General features: G+C 44.4%; 1 protein-coding gene across 1 annotated transcript; it reads left to right on the top strand.

Moving 5' to 3' along the window:
* Nucleotides 1–1,365: 1,365 nt before the first annotated feature.
* LOC118084936 (interstitial collagenase) lies at nt 1,366–14,530 on the top strand. The gene is made up of 10 exons (XM_035115081.3): nt 1,366–1,642; nt 3,076–3,320; nt 5,399–5,547; nt 5,652–5,780; nt 6,880–7,041; nt 8,754–8,865; nt 9,716–9,846; nt 12,492–12,651; nt 13,584–13,687; nt 14,180–14,530. Exons 1-10 carry the CDS (start codon nt 1,523–1,525, stop codon nt 14,281–14,283), a joined length of 1,416 nt encoding a protein of 471 aa, XP_034970972.2. The 5' UTR covers nt 1,366–1,522; the 3' UTR covers nt 14,284–14,530.
* Nucleotides 14,531–23,534: the final 9,004 nt, after the last annotated feature.

Below are 23,534 nucleotides of genomic sequence, written 5' to 3' on the forward strand. Positions count from 1 at the left end.
ATATTTACAATGTTTTTAAGGAATAGAAATAGCCCACTGTGGAATGAGCATGCTTATCAAATACTTCCGTAGGCAGGAGGAGGGAATATCATGAAGGACGCCTCGGCACAGCAGCATTTTATTGCAGGCCGCAGTTGCAGCCAGATCATGTGCACATAGAAAGCAAGCATGTTAAAGCAGGGCTCGCCCAGGACATTTTGGCACCTGAGGCAACCCACAAAAGGGTGTGTGGTCCCCAGGGAAGGAGGGATGAGTGAAGATCCACATCAGCAACAAGGGGTGGAATCAAATCAGCTTTACCAGATGGTTGCAGTGGGAATCAAAGCCTGTTGTGGAGGGGAAAGGGCCCCACGAGACTTCAGAGGTCAGGTCCCCCCCCCACTTCCTCCCTAGGGATGGGATTAGACCAACAGCATCTTCACAAAGAGGCCTTTTCAAGAGCTGCTTCACCTTGCCTCATGGGTGTGCCAGCCCTATGTCAAAGATGAGAGATGAGGCGTGCCAATTCTGGTCATTAAACTTCCCTGTGGGGGATGGGGAATTTAATGTGAACTTATCTAATTCATGGGGACGCGGGTGGCTCTGTGGGTTAAACCACAGAGCCTAGGGCTTGCCGATCAGAAGGTCGGCGGTTCGAATCCCCGTGACGGCGTCAGCTCCCGTTGTTCGGTCCCAGCTCCTGCCAACCTAGCAGTTTGAAAGCATGTCAAAGTGCAAGTGGATAAATAGGTACCGCTCCAGTGGGAAGGTAAATGGCGTTTCCGTGTGCTACTCTGGTTCACCAGAAGCGGCTTTGTCGTGCTGGCCACATGACCCGGAAGCTGTACGCCGGCTCCCTCGGCCAATAATGCAAGATGAGCGCGCAACCCCAGAGTTAGTCATAACTGGACATGATAGTTAGGGGTCTCTTTACCTAATTCATGTCTCCTGAAACTGAAATGAAATTGGTTTTTTTTAAAAAAATCTGCACTCGTCTGAATTTTTCAATGCAGTTTCTCCAACAATGAAAATGTACACAAAAATGGATTGTCAAGGGGGAAGTGTGATATGCACCTGCAATGAGCATAACGTGCAAACGTGCATTATGGTAGGAACCATATTAGGGAAAATGTGGGCTAAAATGCAGTCAAATATCTGTGGTGACTTCTTTTTTTTTAATGCAAACCGATGCAGAAAGAGGCAGAATGACCTTGGCTGGAAAAATGAGGAGTAAAATGAAACACAAATATCTGATCATCACAGCATGTTCTGACATTGAGCAAAACATCTTCCCTTTTCTTTTTAAATTTTTTTTAAAAAAATTACCCGGACTAAGGCATTGTGAAAACAGTCATGATGGTACCATTGCTCAATGACGAGCCTTTCTCTGGTTGCTAATCAGAGGATGTTGTAGCAGATGATGAGTCAGAGCAGTCAGAGGGAAGTTGTGAACTGCTATATAAATCGGGGAGATCCCACTAATAATACAAACAAACAAAGGGAAACAATTGACTGATACTCTACAGGCAAGGAAGACACCACCATGGCTGTAAGGATGAAGAACCTACTTGTTCTTCCATTCCTGCTGCTCATCATTATATCTTCCACTTTTGCTGCTTTCCTGGATCAAGGCAACGAAGATGAGAACATCAGGCTTGTTAAGGTAAATATTCACTTCGAAAGTTTCCTTGAGCAAAAACACACTTTTCTCTGCTATTGCTTCTTGTTGTCGTGCAAGGACTACTTGAAAAAGGAGGGCTCTTTGGTGCTATTTTATTTACGTTCGAATCTAGCCCTTCTTCTAAGGCTTTCAGGACAATATGCACACAGTTTCTTCTATGTGCATGGAATCGTAGAGCTGGAAGGGGGCCTTGACGGTCATCTACACCACCCCCTGCTCAATCTGGAGTGCCAGACAGCATCCCTGAGATTGCCACCTTACATTCCTCCAGTGATGTGGGCATTTTACCCTTACATCCACCCCTCCCCTAATGCTTATGATAGACATCAGGATTTGGGGGCCTTGTCCTTGGTTGGCACCAGCAGAAGAACCACTGGCAGTAATTTGTCACCTACTTGGGTGGATCTTCAACACCCACAATAGTAAAGTGTGTGTGCGTGCACACACACGCACACACACACCACCTGACACTCCCATCATCGGCATACTACTTGGAAAAGTCAGGTACTGGTTGATTCTAAGAGTGCTGCTGTTGTTGTTGTTGTTGTTTAGTCGTGTCCGACTCTTCGTGATCCCATGGACCAGAGCACGCCAGGCACTCCTGTCTTCCACTGCCATCCGCAGTTTGGTCAAACTCATGCTCGTAGCTTCAAGAACACTGTCCAACCATCTCGTCCTCTGTCGTCCCCTTCTCCTTGTGCCCTCCATCTTTCCCAACATCAGGGTCTTTTCCAGGGAGTCTTCTCTTCTCATGAGGTGGCCAAAGTATTGGAGCCTCAGCTTCACGATCTGTCCTTCCAGTGAGCACTCTGGGCTGATTTCCTTCAGAATGGATAGGTTTGATCTTCTTGCAGTCCATGGGACTCTCAAGAGTCTCCTCCAGCACCATAATTCAAAAGCATCAATTCTTTGGCGATCAGCCTTCTTTATGGTCCAGCTCTTACTTCCATACATCACTACTGGGAAAACCATAGCTTTAACTATACGGACCTTTGTCGGCAAGGTGATGTCTCTGCTATTTAAGATGCTGTCTAGGTTTCTCATTGCTTTTCTCCCAAGAAGCAGGCGTTTTTTAATTTTGTGACTGCTGTCACCATCTGCAATGATCTAAGAGTGCTATGCCATACTTATTTAGTTGGCCTGATTTTTTTACTGTTCATTTAAAAAATAAGTCTCTGGGCTTAAAAGGAAGGGAGGAAAATATGCCAGCAATATCAGGGAACATCCTGTTGTCTGCATAAAAGGCCAAGATAGTGTGCCACTCCCATTCCACATCTAGAACCTGAGTGAATTGGCTGCTGAATATTACTTCCACTCTCACATTTTTATCTCACATTGGAAACACAAAGGGTTTAAAAGCATCTCCCTCCCTCCCTCCCTCCCTCCTTTTCTCTGCTTCCCCCCCCCCCCGGCAGTCCTATTTAAGTAAATTCTACAGCCCTGAAGGTGAGGCCGTTGCCACAATCAATATGGATGACGATGTCGCTGTAACAGAAAAACTCAAGAAAATGCAGAAATTTCACGGGCTTCGAGTGACTGGGAAGGTTGATGCCGAAACAATAGCAATGATGAAAAGGGACAGGTGTGGCGTCCCTGATGTGGAGCAATTCACCCTCAACCCAGGGGAGCCCAAATGGGACAGAAAGAACATCACATACAGGTAAAGGTTTGCGAGTTTCCCTTAGGAGTGGGAGGCTTCAATAAGGAAATGCTCTAGTGCTCAGTGTACTTAAAGGTAAAGGTAAAGGGACCCCTGACCATTAGGTCCAGTCTTGACCGACTCTGGGGTTGCGCGCTCATCTCGCATTATTGGCCGAGGGAGCCGGCGTATAGCTTCCAGGTCATGTGGCCAGCATGACAAAGCCGCTTCTGGTAAACCAGAGCAGCACATGGAAACACTGTTTACCTTCCCGCTGTAGCGGTTCCTATTTATCTACTTGCATTTTGACGTGCTTTCGAACTGCTAGGTTGGCAGGAGCTGGGACCAAGCAACGGGAGCTCACCCCGTCACAGGGATTCGAACCGCCGACCTTCTGATCAGCAAGCCCTAGGCTCAGTGGTTTAACTACAGCGCCACCTGGGTCCACCTGGCTCAGTGTACTTGCTCAGGAGCAAATCCTATTAATAAACTTAGGACTTTCTGCCTACTGTTCTATGCAGAGTTCAGCATGCCTAAGGTTATAGATTTCACTGGGCTCAGCAAGACCTGATTTTTCATAGAACCATTGCAGCACATGTATTAGGATGGTAGCCGATGGCCATGGCTGTGAGAGCTGTGCAACGAGGCTTACCCCCCCCCCCAGCAGCAACAGTGTGAATGCATGAAAGTACACACTCACTCACACTACCACTGCAATGGAGAGCAGGGTGTGTTAGGGATGTGCACATCAGGGAGATTTGGGCTCTGCTGCCTGCAAATTTCATCCACTTGTGTGAAAAGCGGGGGAAGGTTACAGCCATTCTTAGATGCATCATTGCAGTCAGTGGGGACAAAACTCCTTCAGATTAACAGATTGAGTTGGGTTCCAAATAAGGAGTCAAATCTAAATGACACAGAGTGGATTTGAAAAAAAGATTGGGATGCTTCCAAAGGCTACAAGGCAACTCTTGTGTTCACTGCATGTCCCTAATATATGCAATTAGCAGACGTGGGTGATAAATCTTTTTCCTTTAAAGTGTGCACATTAGGTGCAAAGACACGCCTGTCTTAGGGCCAAAGTAGACAAGCATGTCTTTGCTGTGTGTGTGTGTGTGTGTGTGTGTGTGTGTGTGTGTGTGTGTGTGTAACCAGACTCCACTTGACTCATCCACTGCTATTTGTATTCAGCCCTGTTTAGGGAAGTTTTTAATGTGTGACATTTTAATGTATTTTAATCTTTGTTGGAAGCCGCCCAGAGAGGCTGGGGAAACCCAGCCAGATAGGCGGGGTACAAATAATATATCATCATCATCATCATCATCATCATCCACTGGGGAGCTATTTGTATTTGCTTAGCTTTCTTTTGATGTGCAAGTCAAATGGAAAGACATATTCAAATGTGTCTCTACACCAGCCTTCCCCAACCTGATGCCCTCCAGATGTGGCTGGACTCCAATTCCCATCAGTACCAGCCAGCATGATCAGGGATGATGGGAGTTGTAATCCATAACCACTGGATGGCACCTGGTTGGGGAAAGCCTCCATCTCTGGGGATTGTGGGCTGTCTGTCCAACATACTGTTTCATTCTTTATTCTGGTTGCCTAAGCAGTGTTTCCCAAACTTGGGCCTCCAGCTGTTTTTGGACTACAATGCCCATCATCCCTAGCTAGTTACAGGTAGGTAGCCGTGTTGGTCTGAGTCGAAACAAAATAAAAAAATTCCTTCAGTAGCACCTTAAAGACCAACTAAGTCTGATGATGAAGGGTATATCTGATGAAGTGTGCATGCACACGGAAGCTCATACCAAAATAAAAGCTCATACCAAAATAAAAAAAATTGGTATGAGCTTTCGTGTGCATGCACACTGTATCTGATGAAGTGTATCTGATGAAGTGTGTATCTGTGATGAAGGGTGTATCTGATGACGTGTGCATCCACACGAAAGCTCATACCAAAATAAAAACTTAGTTGGTCTTTAAGATGCTACTGAAGGATTTTTTTTATTTTGTTTCATCCCTAGCTAGCAGCTGGAGACCCATATTGGGGAAAACACTGGCCTAAAGGAATGACCTAGCACCTTTCTTTCTTTTTTTGAAAGGATTGTAGGCTATACTCCAGATATGCACGAATTCTATGTGGAGAAGGCAATTGAGGCAGCATTTAAAGTTTGGAGCAAGGCAGCACCGTTGGAATTCAACAGAGTCACGGATAAAGTGGCAGATATAGAGCTCTCTTTTCAACGTGGAGGTAACTGTACAGTGCAAGAACAAAGTCACCATATGTCCAATTTTAATAATAATAATAATAATAATAATAATAATAATAATAATAATGTATTGTTTTATATTCAGACCACTATGATAATTCTCCTTTTGATGGCCCTGGTGGGACCCTAGCACATGCCTTTCAGCCAGGGAGTGGCATTGGAGGAGATGTCCATTTTGATGAGGATGAAACCTGGACCGCAGGGGGGCTACAAGGTACCATTTTACAACACTTCCTTTCTCAGCACTGAACTGTATAAAAAGACAATGCACCGCATAGGTGATGGAAGGATATAAGCAGCTTGGACTACTGCAATGCGCTCTATGTGGGGCTACCTTTGAAGGTGACCCGGAAACTACAATTAATCCAGATTGTGGCAGCTAGACTGGTGACTGGGAGCAGCCGCCGAGACCACATAACACCAGTCTTGAAAGACCTACATTGCCTCCCAGTACGTTTCCGAGCACAATTCAAAGTGTTGGTGCTGACCTTTAAAGCCCTAAATGGCCTAAATGTCCAGTATACCTGAAGGAGCGTCTCCACCCCCATCGTTCTGCCTGGACACTGAGGCCACTGAGGTAAATGTGTCTACTGCCCTTCCTCCAAAGATCATAGGGCGGTTTGTAGCAGGAGATTCCCTCTTCTGCCAAATAGCAGGGGGATGGGGGTGATTTTCATCAGGACTGTGGAGCAGGGAAAGGGTCAAAAAAATCTCTATGCATTGTGGTCCCAATCTCCTGAGCAGTGGCCACCTCACTGGGGAAGCCAGACACGTTAAATGCAGCTTGGCCTTCCTTCCTTCCTTCCTTCCTTCCTTCCTTCCTTCCTTCCTTCCTTCCTTCCTTCCTTCCTTCTTTTATTTTTCTCCAAGGAGCTCAAGGTACTTTACATGAATCTCCCCCTCCTCATTTAATGCCCAAAGTGACCCTGGGTTAGGGTGAGAGGTAGTGACTGGCCCAAGAACTCCAACTCCCACCAGTGAGGGTCCTGCTCTGACACTCTAGCCTAGAGTTTCCCAACTTTGGGTCGCCAACAGTTTTTGGACTACAACTCCCATCATCCCTAGCTAGTGAGACCAGTGGTCAGGGATGATGGGGATTGTAGTCTGAAAACAGCTGGAGACCCCAAGGTTGGGAAACACTAGCCCACAGTGGCTGGGTCACATTCTGCAACCCTGATATGCAGAGCCTGCACTCATCCTCTGAGCAGCACCCCCTAGCTAAAGCAGCACATTTTATTTCCATGCCTGCAGTCTTTATTTCAACCCTGTTTTCCTCAGTTTCCCCCCTAATGAAACCATTACCTCCTTTTCAGGCCACAACTTGTTCATCGTCGCTGCCCATGAGATCGGACATGCACTGGGTCTGTCTCACTCCACCGACCAGGGGGCACTGATGAACCCCACCTACACATACTCGGACCCCCGCACATTTCAACTCAACCAGGACGACATCGATGGCATCCAAAGCCTCTATGGTAAGGCTAAGAGAAATCACCATAAAGTTGAAACACGTGTGTTCTTAAAAGAAGGAATTGGTTTTGCCTGCCTGTACCTTAAGATGGCAGTGCGGAACATTTGCCACTCCAAGGACGGCATTTCCTTCTTGGCAACCTTGGGGGGGGGAACAGCATGGCACTGGTGGCCAGAGGTGAAAGAATGTAAATTTTAATAATAATAATAATAATAATAATAATAATAATAATAATAATTTATTTATACCCCGCCCTCCCCAGTCAGAACCGGGCTCAGGGCGGCTCACACCAATAAAATTACAATAAAACATTGGGGCCAATACTGAAAAGGCCCTGGCCCTAGTAGAGGCCAATCTAGCCACCTTATGGCTCGGGATCTCCAGAATATTGTTGTTTGTGGACCTTTAAGGTCCTCTGCGGGAGAGGCAGTATGGCAAAGTAGAATTGATTCTCTCTATATCTTCTCATCTAGGCAAGCACGAGTCCCTGTTGCTCAAGGAGGATGTGAAGCAATGTCAGAGGAGGGTCTGGTCTAGGGAGAGAGGAGGTGGTTTGGGAGGGGTGTAGCTTGTGGGGGAGGGAGTCAGAAGAGTGGGCTGGAAGACTGTGTTTGGTCTTCGGGGCTGAGGTTCCCCATCCCTGTCTTCTGGTCTTCTGGAAAGGCACTGCTGCTCTCCTTTGTGAAAGTGTGACATAATTCTCTCTGCAAAAGAGGGAAGAATAATAGAATCATAAAACTGTAGAGTCGGAAGGGACCTAAGGGTCATCTAGTCCAACCCCTCGCGATGCAGGAATCTCAGGGAAAGCATCCGTCTGTCTTGATGTTGTGCTTCTACAAAGGAGAAGGCCTTTTCCACTCTTGTTTTGGATTGACTTCTGGCATGGGGGCACATTTGCTGCCAACACTTCAAGTTTCTCGGTGCTGCATGAAGATTTTTGTAGGCACATAGGCTTTTGAGATTTTGGAATTGTGCTCTGTTTTTTAAAATAGTTTTTTTGTGAGGGGTTAAAAAAACCTTGAATTTTGCCTTTTCTTTTTTCTTTTGTCAGCGGTGGTTTAAAATTGGATCTATATGTTGCACGAGTTAATTTCATTCACCCTTCCGTAGATCTCCCCTGGGATGTTTTGATGAAGGGTGGCTGCAAACATATTTTAAATAAAAAAATAAAGCTGGTTGATAGGTGGGTGGACCACAATCTAGTGGAGTATAAATGCACCTTTCAAGGGAAATGGAGTGCAATTCAGAGGTGCTTCGCCATAGGTCCTCTTCATTTCAGTAGGGTTTGCATAGATCAGTGTTTCCCAACCTTGTGCCTCCAGATGTTTTGAGACTACAATTCCCATCATCCCTAGCTAGCAAGACCAGTGGTCAGGAATGATGGGAATTGTAGTCCGAAAACAGCTGGAGGCACAAGGTTGGGAAACACTGGCATAGATCTCTGACAGATTGGGCCCACATCTGAAATATGCCTTGTTGCATCAAAATGAGACTTTGCTTTGCTAAAAGAAAGAAAGAAAATGATTTACATTGTAGCAAAAGGCTTTTTTTTTAGTTTAACCTTCACTGAACACGGCTGCTCTGAACATCACCTTGCTTGCTTGCTTGCTTGCTTGCTTAATTGCTTAATTACTTACTTACTGTATTTCCATTTGCTTAAGACTGCTTAAATTATCCACTTGACGTGAGGCTTCCTTTATTTTTCTTTCCATTTAGGAAAACCTGATATCCCAGTACGCGGACCCAAAACACCAGAGGCTTGTGCCCCCAGGACCACTTTTGATGCTGTCACCACCTTACGTGGAGAAATGTTGTTCTTTAAGGGCAGGCAAGTTGCTTTCTTAAAAACACCAATTTGAACAAAATTCCCACCTCCAAACAGGACTTGCATCTCTAATGCCTTTGGTCCAGAACCCCACCTGTACCAAAACATGCACTCAGACTCTCGGCCCTGCATTTCAAGGCGAGGTAACAACAAAATGAGCCATAAGAAGCCATAAACAAATGGCATTAGAAACAGCAACACCACATACCTATCGGTTCAATTCTATGTGTCATGATCATAGGTGCTAACTCCCAGATCAAAAAATCCGGGATCGGCACAGCGCAACACCGGAAGTCACGCTGCGGCCATTTTGGAACTGGGCAGAGTGGCACCGGAAGTTGCTTCTACGCATGCTCTGCCCATTTCCAAAATGGCTGCAGAGCCAGAAATTGCTTCTGCGCATGTCCAGAGACTCCAGACATGCACAGAAGGAGCCTCCCCGGGCCGGTAAGAATCTGGGGGATTTACTGGGGGGGGTAATCCGGGCTGCCAGCGGGAAACGGCTGAAAAAATGGGGGTTTCCCGGGGAATACGGGAGACTTGGCAGCTATGGTCATGATGGATCGATTCAGTGTTATGTGACTCTCTCTTACACAGACAGACAGGCGACAGATCACTCTATGGCGGCTTCATCCCACAACTCACAAAATCCAGCTAATGGTCTGGATTCATTTTGTCACAAAAACAGAATCATAGAATTTTCCAATCATAGAATGCAGAGAAGTCAGAGCCCTGGTCCATGTAGTTCAGTAGTGTCTCCATTGACTAGCTCTCTGGGGTTTGAGACTGGAGTCTTTATCATCCCCTATTTGGGGATGCCACTTATGGGTTTCCATCTACGCTTTCAAATTAGGTATTTCTGGCGCAAGCACTTCCAGTCAGGTGTTCAGCTCGAATTCATCGGTACCTTCTGGCCTGATCTGCCATCTGGAATACAAGCCGCCTATGAAAATTATGAAACTGATAACTTCGTTGTTTTTAAAGGTGAGTGGTGAACTTTGATTTCCTTGCAAAATTGCTGGGACTAATTTATGCTGCAGAATAAGTACTGAAATGCATTTGGTCAGTGTTCCTCAGCCAGCATGGCCTCCGTTAGGAATGTCCTACTCACATGTAGGAACCTGATAGAGACACATGCCTGGCTGGCATGTTCTCTCCCTCCTGGTGGGTCATTTGGGAGCGTCAAAAGCTTTCTCCAGCCTGAACATCACAGCAACTGATACCAAGTGGCATTAGCACGCTTAGGGATCCTGCAGAGTATTTGCAGTTTGCGTAACAGACTCAGTAGCACAGCATTTTGGCTAAACTACTTTATTTACATATAATACACTCGGAGCATTCTGACTTAGCTCCTTCCTCTTTCTCATCAGACCAAAGAGAGAGAATGAAGGACAATAGTCCCACATCATGGAACACAGTAACATAAACATCCTGTCTCCGTCACTTCCCACTATGTGGAATTAAAACATACACCGTCATGTGATAGACAATAATCCCATGACTGCAAGCACGGAACAAGAATCCTAACATCCTCTTCAGGGTGCTATGTGAAAGCCTAGGGTTTGTAGGCAGTATTTATTTAATCGGCTGCCTTATCCTGCATACTGTATACTTACCCTGAAGTAAGTTCTGTTGGGTTCTGTGGAACTGAACCCCCAAGTAAGCAGGCATAGAATGGCAGCCAGACATTTGCTCATATAATTTGGACTTCACCTTCTAAGTTCTGCCACGTTGCTGTCCTTCAGACTTAGCCAAGGCTTAGCAAAGGCTTCACACACTCTCAGCGACATCACAGAATGGAAGCTAGGAAGGCCATAGTTTTTGTAATACTAGCTTCTTCCACCTATCAAAGGTAAGGTAAAGGGACCCCTGACCATTAGGTCTAGTCGTGACCAACTCTGGAGTTGCGCACTCATCTCGCATTATTGGCCGAGGGAGCCGGCGTACAGCTTCCAGGTCATGTGGCCAGCATGACAAAGCCGCTTCTGGCGAACCAGAGCAGCACATGGAAATGCCGTTTACCTTCCCGCTGTAGCGGTTCCTATTTATCTACTTGCATTTTGACGGGCTTTCGAACTGCTAGGTTGGCAGGAGCTGGGACCAAGCAACGGGAGCTCACCCCGTCACAGGGATTCGAACCGCCAACCTTCTGATCAGCAAGCCCTAGGCTCAGTGGTTTAACCCACAGCGCCACCTGGGTCCCTTGCCTATCAAAGGTAGCATTCCCAAAAACCTTTTTGAACAGTACAATACTTTTGGGGGGTGAACTATTCCACGTTCCAGTCAGGAGTTACATATTTCACTTGAGTGTTTATTTGTACCTGCAATTCAGGGAGGTTAAATAGCTGCTGTTTGTCTTCATCCACCACTGAGGAGAAAGGCAATATCTACCCCTGTGTTCCTTTGAACCTAGTAAAGAGAAAAGCCCTCTTCAAGCCCAGTGTAAGGCAGGGGGTTGGGATGTTTTGCTGTTAGGAAAACATTATTTAAGAACAGATAAACGTTCCTGGAAGCTTTAAAAAGGTTCCCAGAATTTTCTTTAGCATGTAGGAGTGGCACTCCAGGCTTGATTGGTGTCAGCTGGAGGTGCAAATAAAGGGAGGAAGTTGCAGGCTGCAATTTCCGCACAAGAAAAGCACGCACACACACACACACACACACACACACACGCTGACAACAAGTTTGGAAATATGACAATGTGTGCTGCTGATACTGTGAGTTTTGCTGTGTCAGGATTGTTGATTACTGGATTGAGATTATACCGTGCTGGAGAGATAAAGAAGGAATGTAAATAGCTTGTATATAATAGTAACAGAAACGCTTGTGCAACCAGTCAAGCAATAAAGAAGCACTTGACTGTGAATTTCAGTATGACTCCTGTTCTTGTCCTCTGCCTCCGGGGAAAACTCTGCCACAAACAAGAAGAAGTGGTTTTACTGAGGTGCCACCACACAAGCAGAAAAGCACAGCAAAAGAGTGGGGGCGGGTAACCTCTAATATTTGCCACATCTGCTTAGTAGGACAGAAGGGTCTCTGCTATCTCTCACACAGGGAGAAAGCAATAATTTAGCACTCGAGCTGGGATGCGGGTGGCGCTGTGGGTTAAACCACTGGGCCTAGGGCTTGCTGTTCAGAAGGTCAGCGGTTCGAATCCCTCCCGTTGCTCAGTCCCAGCTCCTGCCAACCTAGCAGTTCGAAAGCACATCAAAGTGCAAGTAGATAAATAGGTACCGCTACAGCAGGAAGGTAAACAGAAGCAGCCTTGTCATGTTGGCCACATGACTTGGAAGCTGTACGCCGGTTCCCTCGACCAATAATGCGAGATGAGCGCCGCAACCCCAGAGTCAGTCACAACTGGACCTAATGGTCAGGGGTCCCTTTGCCTTTACCTTCAGATCACCTTTTAATACCATGCTACTTCAGATACAATCACATGAGCATAGCCAGATGTAACCTTTAATTCATTAATTCATTCATTCTTAAAATATTTATATACCCTGACTCTCTATCAAACCTTCCTGAGGCATCCAACATAAAACGGTTTCCCTATTTTAAAAATTATTTAAACAAAACTGTTTCCCTTGAATTACATGGAATGTTAACCCCTCTTTTCCCACCCCCACCCCCAGGAAACAAATATTGGGCTCTAAATGGATATACCATTGAATCTGGCTACCCTAAGAGCATCTACCAGCTGGGCTTCCCAACAACTGTGAAAAGAATTGATGCCGCGTTTGGCGATTCAGAATCTGGGAAGACATATTTCTTTGTAAATGACAAGTATTGGAGGTATGGCTTGACTATTCTGAAGTTCCAAATAAGGGATGGAACAGTCTGTTTTCAGTCTGGTCAATTTTGCCAGCATTTATTCATAAGTCTGTCCTGTCCCATTTCCACATTTATCTATAATTTTTTTTATAAAAATGCATACTGTAGATACAAAAAATACATTCAACTGCAAACTAAAATACCGTATGTATTTTATTGCAAAATGCCTATTAAATGCATATTTAAATGAGTATTTAATAATAACACACATATTTAAATATGGATTTAAAACAAATTGCAGGAATGGGAATTGCAGTGTACACTTTTCTAACCCCATTTTGTCCTAAAACATGCATTTTTTAAAGCATTTTTGTACATTTTTTGAGCTGAAACTGTACTGAAAAACTTGGAGAAGCATGCGAATGATAACAATATTCAGATCTGTATATCAGTCTAGGATGTACAAATTAGGATGGGGCCTGCTTAAAAATACAAACAGAAAACTCTTTTCCTAGTGTGTCACTCTCAAAGTGTGGCCACTATATAGTAATTTACTTGCATTTATATATTTTTCTCGCTTTCATTGAGGAAACCCAAGGTTGCAGGTTCGATCTATGAGACCATATCCTGGTATTCAGGAGGAAGCAATAAAGGATGCATACATGCCATATATTTAAAACACATGCAAAACACATAGATTCCCCCAAAGAATCCCGGGAACTATAGTTTGCTAAGGGTACTGGGAATCATAGTCTATTTTCATAGTCACAATGTTTTCCAATACATTATTTTCATACGTCGTCCCATTTTTAATGGTTCTTTCCATCAATCCAGTTGATGGCCTTGTTTATAGAAACGAGACGTTTCCTTAGCTTCGTACTTCTGTGAATTGTGAATAAATCCTATGCTAAAGGTTGTTTTAGCTTCAAGTAACCATGTTTGTCTTTGATCAGGTATGATGAAATTAGACAATCCATGGAAACAGGTTACCCAAGGCAGATAACCCAAGATTTCAAAGGAGTTGGCAAAAAGATTGATGCTGCTATACAGCAAAATGGTAAGTAAAGGAATAAATTGGTGCCTTTTTTAATTTAAGAAATAAGATTCACCTGGAACTCAGCATGGCTTAAAGAATATTCTAGGATTTCATATATTATGTTATTAAAATGTATTAATTGTTGTTTTAATGGACTTGTTTTGATGTATATTTTAAAGTTTGTTGAGCTTTTTTTTGTAAAATCACTGCCGACGTCCAGATTTTCCGGGACATTTTAAATGATTTCCACTTTGGCAACCCTATACTTACTCAACTGCCAATTTGGACATTAAGCACTACATTAATTTAATAACAACAGGAACCATTGTAGACATACCCTAAGACTGGACTTACTCCAATTTTACAATTTTGCCTGAACTTGGATACAGTCATGAAATCATAACTTTCTTTTTTTTATTTCCTTTGCAAGCCCAGCTCACTTCTTCCGAAAGAGATTCGTTATCCCGCTTTTTCATTTATCCCTATCTCTTTTCTCCCCCCCCCTTTTTTTAGGGTACATCTATTTTTTCCGGGGAACACGGATGACTCAGTTTGATCCTCGGAGGAAAAGCGTTGTTCCACCCATTCGAAAGAGCAACAGCTGGCTGAACTGTTAAAACATTTAATGAGTGCTTCCTAATTATTAGTTAGCACTCCTGTTGTGCCTAACCTTAATTTATAAACCGCAATTCCTCCTTTATCTAGTGTCAACTGATGAATCAACAATGGCACGTGGAATTATCTTCTCACCCAAACGTACAGAAATTTTGGCTGAGTACAATGTGCCCCAAATGTGCTTATGCAATCCACTATGTTGTAACAGGTTTGACTGTGCTTCTTCTATAAAAGTCTTGTTATGAGGAACATCACTGTGTGTGTTTCCTTTGTGATTTTCTGAACCCAACACCACATATACAGCTCTGTTAGATTCACAACCAACCTACCAACCAACCAGTGCTAACTCTCTGAAGTCAGAGAGGAAGAAGTTCACCATTTTGCAACTCTTTGACCTGATTCACACCTTTATGTGTCTCACTGGTTTGGTCATCACTTGATCATCACTGGATAACTCAAAATGGAATTGCCATCTGTAGTGTTCTCTCTCTCTGATGGCTCATTCACTCGTGAAAGTTTTTGCTTCCTGAAGCCATAGGGATGGGGGATGAATTCAATTCAGTTCACATTTAAAGAGGAACCTACCTAACACTTTGTGAAACTCACAGCTCTCTGGATTTTGCAACACAGTTCTCCAACCAAGCAATGTGTACAAAAATGCATACACTGAGCAAAAAAAGAATTTGCATACAGGTGGAAATGTGCATGTTTATCCAAACTGCATACAAAAACGTGCTTATTAGGAGAAATTTGTGCGACTGCGGGATACATCAGGCTTCTCCACAACTGAGCAAACATGTGGATTTATACCTGCCTGTCTCCCCACTGATGTAGAAGTATCCATATGACTTTCTCTTCATCTCATTGTTTCCTCCTTTAAATGTGGGGTTTCCCCATTCTTGCAGAGTCCAGAATCCAGAGTTGCAGAATCAAAAAACAACAACCCTACATGTAAAGGAGGAGAAATCTGGGAAAGCAATGGAGCAAGACCCACATTTTCTCCAGTTTGATCAAGGCCATCTTCTTCTTGAAGCCTTTCTCCTTAAGCCCCACAGTTTGATGATGATGATGATGATGATGATGATGATGATAATAATAATAATAATAATAATAATAATTTATTATTTATACCCCGCCCATCTAGCTGGGCTTCCCCTGCCACTCTGGGCGGCTTCCAACACACATTAAAATACATCAAATATCACAGATTAAAAACTTCCCTAAACAGGGCTGCCTTTAGGTATTTTCTAAATCTCAGGTAGTTGTTTATCTCTCTGACCTCTGATGGGAGGGTGTTCCACAGGGCGGGTGCCACTACCAAGAAGGCTCTCTGCCTGGTTCCCTGTAACTTTGCTTCTCATAGCGAGGGAACCGCCAGAAGGCCCTCGCCGCTGAACCTCAGTGTCCGGGCTGAACGATGGGGGTGGAGACGCTCCTTCAGGTATACTGGACTGAGGCCGGTTAGGGCTTTAAAGGACAGCACCAACACTTTGAATTGTACTGGAAGCCAATGTATGCCTTTGAGGACTAGTTTTATGTGGTCTTGGAGGTCACTCCCAGTCTCCAGGCTAGCTGCCGCATTCTGGATTAGTTGTAGTTTCCGGGTCACCTTCAAAGGTAGCCCCACGTAGAGCGCATTGCAGTAGTCCAAGCGAGAGAGGACACCCTGCGGATATTTGCTGGAGAGGGAGACGCCCCAGCTGCCCTGCTGTTTTTTTAAATTCTAACTATGTGATCTTCAGGGTTGATTCCTCATACTGAAAAAGACAGCATGGTTAACTGGCACAAATTAACACATGGTCATCCCCCCACAAATAGCTTTCTTCTGCAGGGGCCTTCATGAATTGTTGGCTGAACTCTCCCTATGATCAAAGTACATTGGCTCCCAGTACGCTTCCGTGTTGGTGCTGACCTTTAAAGCCCTAAATGGCCTCAGTCCTGTATACCTGAAGGAGTATCTCCACCCCCATCGTCCAGCCTGGACACTGAGGTCCAGCTCCGAAGGCCTTCTGGCGGTTCCCTCACTGTGAGAAGTGAGGTTACAGGGAACCAGGCAGAGGGCCTTCTCAGTAGTGGCGTCTGCCCTTGTGCCGTCAGATGTCAAGGAAATAAACAACTACCTGACTTTTAGAAGACATCTGAAGGCAGCCCTGTTTTGGGAATTTTTAATGTTTGATGCTGTATTGTTTTTAATATTCAGAGGATCTGGGAGAAGGGAGATGAACCAGTCATACAACACTCCCCAGGTTAGCTGCTCTATTTCACTGGGTGGTCAGAAGGAGCAATAGGGTACAAAGGATTGGTTTCCCCAAAGCACACCATGGTTTTGTATGGCGCATGCCATTCAACCTAGAACAGCACTTGGCAATCCCAGACTGCACACACCGAGTCATATGTTTGCGTGTATGTTCAGATCCTGATAAATCTTTTCAAAAAATTACGCGCCAAACATCGTTTTGAAGTTCAGGCTAGAGGGACAAACATTTGACGGGGAAAGCCGGAATATGAATTCACCTCTCATGAATGGGGTAGGGTTGCCATATTTCAAAAAGTGAAAATCTCCTCCCAAAACAAAGCTTCTAAGCTATTTTTTTTATGGAAGTTCGCAAAAAAAAAAATCAACACTTCTGATATGGGCTGCCATATGCCCGGGTTTTCCCTGACACTGATTTCCAAAAATTCCACCCGAACACCAGTTTTGACAAATCAATCCCGGCTATGTCCAGGAAATTCCAAACGTATGGCAGCCCTAGAATAGGGTGGATCCAATTCAGATCCTGTAAAACTCCCTTCATATATGACCAGATTCATATGGGGTCTTCAGGGCGGGGTGTGTTAGAAATTATTACCTTAAAGAGTCAGGTAAGAGGTGACAGAGTGCTCTCACCCTGTCTGGAGAGATCCTGAGAGATCTTTTCTCGGCTGCAGGAAACAAGCAGAACATAATTTGTAGCTGGACTGCATGGGAAAGGGGGAAAGGGGAAGAGGGAACCCATGGGCAAATCATGAATTTCAGGTGTTCCAACTGAGCACTAAAAATTCACCCACACCTACACACACAGGATTTCATATGTTTGATCAAACAGCCTGGGGGAGGGGGGGAATGAAGACATTGCTCAGTCCCAGTCCAGCAATTCTTAAAATAATGGAGACGCTTAATGGAGATGCTTACAGGGGACCATTTGAAGGTGGGTAAGGGAGGCCTCACATCTCCTAGATCCACTAGATCCACTTTGCAAATGCTCTCCCAGGACCCTGATCTCCCTGTTAGGTTCATTTCGAGACAGATTTGGAGACTGACTCAGCTTCTTAGAAAAGAACCTGGGGAGTGGGGAGGAGAGAATAAGAAGGAAGAACAGTGCGGAAGGGAATTTGGTAATGCGAATTGTGTATTTCTGCATTTCAGTAGGAAGGCGATGTCACAACACGAAGCACTGATGTGTAATCTTATCTCGTTTACAAGCAGCAATTATGACATCGCTCCATGTCAGTGGCTTACATTCTTTGCCAGTTTCCGCTGTGGGATAAGCATCAGTATGGAGCGCACAGCTCCTCTTGAGGCTATGTGCTTTTCAACATGCGTCTGGAATGCCTCTTTGGTGACCTGAAACTAATGGAAAATTGCAAGAGCGGATACCTACCTTGGGAAGGAGAAAGCAGAGGAGGAGTCTTCATGGAAGAGAAGGCTATCAATCACTACAAGTCATGATGGCTATGCTCTGCCCCTGGAGGCAGTCATGTTTCTCGGCACCAGTTGCAAGGGAACACAGTGCTGTTGTGCTCATTTCCTGCTTGGTTTCCTTGGTTGGCCATTGTGTGAACAGGATGCCGGACTAGATGGACCATAGGCCTGATATGCCAGGTTCTCCTTATGTTCTTATGGAAGAGCCAGTGGAGAATGAAAGGTTGGCCAGGGTCAAGCCCAGAAACCCTAACAAAATATGATGACACTGTAGCAAGAGCTAGGGGAAAACAATGGCTGCCAATGGATCGGGGAACACACACAAACACGTATATTTCAGAACACTTTTAGTCTGAAAATGTTAATGGGCAAACACAATGTTCTTATGCACTTAAGGCTGGTATAATGTGATATCTTAAGGAAATCAGCCCTGAGTGCTCACTTGAAGGACAGATCGTGAAGCTGAGGCTCCAATACTTTGGCCATCTCATGAGAAGAGAAGACTCCCTGGAAAAGACCCTGATGTTGGGAAAGATGGAGGGCACAAGGAGAAGGGGATGACAGAGGATGAGATGGTTGGACAGTGTTCTCGAAGCTACGAACATGAGTCTGACAAAACTGCGGGAGGCAGTGGAAGACAGGAGTGCCTGGCGTGCTTTGGTCCATGGGGTCACGAAGAGTCGGACACGACTAAACGACTAAACAACAACAACAATGTGATATAAGAAGATGTACATTTTGTAATGTTCTAGAGGGGCCTTATCAAAAAGAGGTCTGCAGGGTGGCAACATGGGAACGGGCCTTTTAAGTGGTGGCTCCCCATTTGTGGAATGCTCTCCCTGAGGAAGCTCGCCTGGTGCCTTCATTCCCTGGCAAGGCAAAAATGTGTCTCTTCAGCCAGGCGTTGGGCTGATTAACATTCTATGGCATTTTAAATGTGACTCTGGGAGGGGAGTTGTTTTATTTTGTTTTATTTTTGTTTTATTACGTACTTTGTGTTTTCATTTTGCATTTTTATGTTGTGAGCAGCCCTGTGGTCTTCGGACGAAGGCCGGTGGTATACAAATTTAATAAATAAAACAAAACAAAAGTCACACCAAAGTCACTTTTTCATTGCACCATCTTGATTCAAAATGGCGCTGGGATTCCGAAGGGTGAGGAAGTCTGCCACCCCAACCTCAGGACCCCTTGTGCTGAGTTTGGCAATGATATCTCAAGAGATGTACAAAGCTATGGAGAACAAATGGAGAAATCAGTTCCCAAAATATGTCACTGCATATAAACAACAAGTCACTTTCTGCTGCTAAATTTGTGTTCTACTCCACGGGAACAGGGTGGTGGTGAAGCAAGAAGCTTAAAACAGGGCACAGATGTTGCCTCATGGTGATGAAAGCTGCAGCAAGGAAATTTAGCAACAGGCAATTTTGTACACGATGGTGAACCTCCTCGTCCTTTTAAGGTTCTGAGAACTTCATCTCCTCCTAGTACCTATAGGACCTTGAGAGGAGGCATGGATGGGGAACATATGGTCCACTAGAAGTTGTTGGATTACACCTCCAACCAGCCCCAGTCAGCATTGCCAATGGCCTGGTCTGATGGGAGTTGTAGTCTAACATCAAGTGGTAGGTTCTCTGCGTGGGGAAGATGGAGAAGATGCTATTGTGGCAGAGAAAAGGCAGGACTACTCTCAACAGCTACTTTGCCTCTGTATTCACCCAAAAGAAAAGTGATGCCCAGCCTGGTAATAACAGAATAAATGATGTAAGGAGGGAGCTGCAGCCCAGAGATAGTAAGGGAACACCTAGCTACTTTAAATGAATTCAAATTTTCGAACCAATGGCTTCAAGTTGCAAGAATTCCAACTAAAAATTCTGAAAAACTTTCTGACAATAAGAGCTGTTCAGCAGTGGAACCAACACCCATTAGAGGTGGTGGACACTCCTTCTTTGGAGGTTTCTAAGCAGAGGTGGGATGGCCATCTGTCATGGATTCTTGAGTTGAGATTGCTGCATTGCAGGGGGTTGGACTAGATGACCCCTGGGGGTCCCTTCCAACTCTAAGATTCTATGATCATTTGGAGGGCCTCAGGTTCCCCATCCCCGCTGTATAGGAACAGACATCCTCGTGCTGACAACAACTTGTTATGGAATATATGATTTTTGAAACATGTTTTGCAAACTTACTCAACAGAGGAAATGTCAGCAATTTGTGGTTGATGGAGGATTTCCAGAAGATTAGTACCAACTCCTGGAGTGGGAGGTGAGCCGGACAAAGGTCTTCTCCAAGGGGCACACTGGGGACACCTAGTTAGCTTCTATGGGATTAGATGGACTTCTGGTCTAATCCAACATGTCTCTTCTTATGTAAAATTAGCTACCTTTGTGATATTCCTTCCCTCCCTCTTTTGGTCTCAGACCACATACAGGCAGCACCCAAGGCCAAGCAGAAAAATGTTTGAGGAGCCTCGGCAAGAAAATTCAAGATAGAAAGTAAATTTAAAAGTAGGATAGAGATAAGATTTTTAAGTTGAACCTGCTAAAGAGGTGAAAGAAAAGGAAGCTCAGAAGGTGGGACCGAGGGAGGTCCCCTCGTGATGTAAAAGCAAAGATGAGTTAGGGATAAAGAATTTTTTGTTTTTTGTTGTTGTTTGTTTATATGTGTTTTGATTGTATTGTTTGATTATTTTTATTGTGTTTTTGTTGTATGCATTTTGGTTGTATTTTGTTATTGTGTATATTTTTTGAAAAATTGAATAAAAAGTATTTTTTAAAAAAAAAGAATAGCAAAACCAGAGAAACTGTTCCATATATACCTGGTGACCCTGTTGGCTCAACATGCCATCAGTAATTTCTGATGTGTCCCAGGTTAAGAATTCTTTTGCCTTCTGGAGAAGATTTCGAGTAATCGTTTTTGAAGAAATTATTTATATACATATTCATAGACCACCGTTTGTGGGATAGCTCACACAAGGCAACTTACACATAGTAAAAAAAACATGCTGCAATTTTAAAACCAAACTAGGCAACTGGAATGACAAATGGACAAAATTATTTACAACATATGCCAGTTAGAACTAATTTACAAATTAAAAAAACAAAACAAAACAACAATCTGGATTCCAGAAGCACAAACTATAAATGCATTGAGAAAAAGCAGTTCAAAATAAACATGGGGCTTTTTTAAGTGCAAAATGAAGGCCACCACAGAAAAGGCCCTGCCTGTTGCGCCCATCAATCAAATCAACTTCACAGGCAACTCTATGTGCAATAGACTTTTGGTTCCGTTCTTCTCTCTTCCCCAAGATATGAAAGGTGCAGTCCTATATACAGTTACTCGGGAGCAGGTGTCACTATACAACATATTGCATGGGGAGATACAGCAGATACAGGAAAACCTGTGGCCCTCCAGTACCATTGGACTCCAACCCCCATCAGCTCCAGCCAGCCATTCACAGAAAGCCTAGGTGTGGAACAGCAGCCGGGGACCTAACAGTGGATATGGTGCACACCTTCTCTCTCTCTCTCTCTCTCTCTCTCTTTTCTACCAGTCCCTTCCCACTGTTTTCCCTTTCCTTGCCACCTATAGGAAATTAAGCTGAACTGGGGCCCCAGGTTGACCACCTGAACATGATACATTTTTGTTGTTGTTTAGTCGTTTAGTCGTGTCCGACTCTTCGTGACCCCATGGACCATAGCACGCCAGGCACTTCTGTCTTCCACTGCCTCCCGCAGTTTGGTCAAACTCATGTTCGTATCTTCGAGAACACTGTCCAACCATCTCGTCCTCTGTCGTCCCCTTCTCCTAGTGCCCTCAATCTTTCCCAACATCAGGGTCTTTTCCAGGGAGTCTTCTCTTCTCATGAGGTGGCCAAAGTATTGGAGCCTCAGCTTCACGATCTGTCCTTCCAGGGAGCACTCAGGGCTGATTTCCTTCAGAATGGAGAGGTTTGATCTTCTTGCAGTCCATGGGACTCTCAAGAGTCTCCTCCAGCACCATAATTCAAAAGCATCAATTCTTTGGTGATCAGCCTTCTTTATGGTCCAGCTCTCACTTCCATACATCACTACTGGGAAAACCATAGCTTTAACTATATGGACCTTTGTCGGCAAGGTAATGTCTCTGCTTTTTAAGATGCTGTCTAGGTTTGTCATTGCTTTTCTCCCAAGAAGCAGGCGTCTTTTAATTTTGTGACTGCTGTCACCATCTGCAGTGATCAAGGAGCCCAAGAAAGTAAAATCTCTCACTGCCTCCATTTCTTCCCCTTCTATTTGCCAGGAGGTGATGGGACCAGTGGCCATGATCTTGGTTTTTTTGATGTTGAGCTTCAGACCGTATTTTGCGCTCTCCTCTTTCACCCTCGTTAAAAGGTTCTTTAATTCCTCCTCACTTTCTGCCATCAAGGTTGTGTCATCTGCATATCTGAGGTTGTTGATATTTCTTCCGGCAATCTTAATTCCGGCTTGGGATTCATCTAGTCCAGCCTTTCGCATGATGAATTCTCCATATAAGTTAAATAAGCAGGGAGACAATATACAACCTTGTCGTACTCCTTTCCCAATTTTGAACCAATCAGTTGTTCCATATCCAGTTCTAACTGTAGCTTCTTGTCCCACATAGAGATTTCTCAGGAGACAGATGAGGTGATCAGGCACTCCCATTTCTTTAAGAACTTGCCATAGTTTGCTGTGGTCGACACAGCAATGATACATGGTAGGGTGCAGGAACAAGCAATGGGTGAGGAAAAGCTGGGATGAAGACTCATTCTTGGGTGCTATGCTATTTTGTACGCCCTTCCATTGGCTGGCCTTGAATACAAGGTGCAGGTTTTCGTGTGTGTGAGAGAGAGAGTACATTGTTTCAGTAGAGAGTCTGCAACAGAAATTCGCCTTATTTTAGACACACATACTGTACTATCTTCTTCCCCATATCAGCTTCACCAGAAACCTGTTTTTTTCCTGGTTTAGTTCAGAAGACAGATGTGCAGAGCGCTGATCGCCGGCCAATCTGTCAATCGTGAAACCACTTAACATTCTCACAGCAAGTCTGTATGCAATGCTGATTGTCTGACCTTTGTAGCAATCATGAGATCTGTACTCAAAGTAGATCTTCAAGTGGGGGAAAAACATTTGCATTCATGGCAACATCTAGTCTCAGCTTCAGGAGAAAGAGGCTTGCTTCCTTGGTCGTTTTGTGGTTTTATTTTATGATTTTTACTTAAATTGTACTTGTTTTACTTGTGACATTTTGGGAGGCCATTTCACGATGATGATGTAGGAACAGGAGGAGGAGAAAGTGTGCTTAGAATGCTTATGGGTTAAAACAGCCACTCAAGTGTTGCAAAAATGTTTCCTGTTTTACATCTTCATCCCAAGCATGCCTTCTTCTTAGCAAGTGTCACAAAAGCTGGACGCAGTTCTTTCATTGCAAATATGCTTGCCAATATGGTGTCAGGCTGCTAAAGAAGCTGATCAGCAAGTGGGTTGTTTTGTGTGTGTGTGTGTGTGTGTGTGTGTGTGTGTGTGTGTGTGTTGAGGGTTTTGGGGGGTGGGGGGGTTGGAGAACACAATTTAT

The sequence above is a fragment of the Zootoca vivipara genome, chromosome 4 (assembly GCF_965207765.1).
Source record: "Zootoca vivipara chromosome 4, rZooViv2.hap1.1, whole genome shotgun sequence".
Lineage (NCBI taxonomy): Eukaryota > Metazoa > Chordata > Lepidosauria > Squamata > Lacertidae > Zootoca > Zootoca vivipara.

What these genes read in the sequence shown, in the direction of transcription:
- LOC118084936 (XM_035115081.3), top strand. Translation starts at nt 1,523, where the DNA reads ATGGCTGTAAGGATGAAGAACCTACTTGTTCTTCCATTCCTGCTGCTC. An exon ending in GCTCTCTTTTCAACGTGGAG is followed by an intron (nt 5,548 to 5,651) that starts GTAACTGTACAG and finishes TTTTATATTCAG; the next exon opens with ACCACTATGATAATTCTCCT. An exon ending in TAACTTCGTTGTTTTTAAAG is followed by an intron (nt 9,847 to 12,491) that starts GTGAGTGGTGAA and finishes CCCCACCCCCAG; the next exon opens with GAAACAAATATTGGGCTCTA.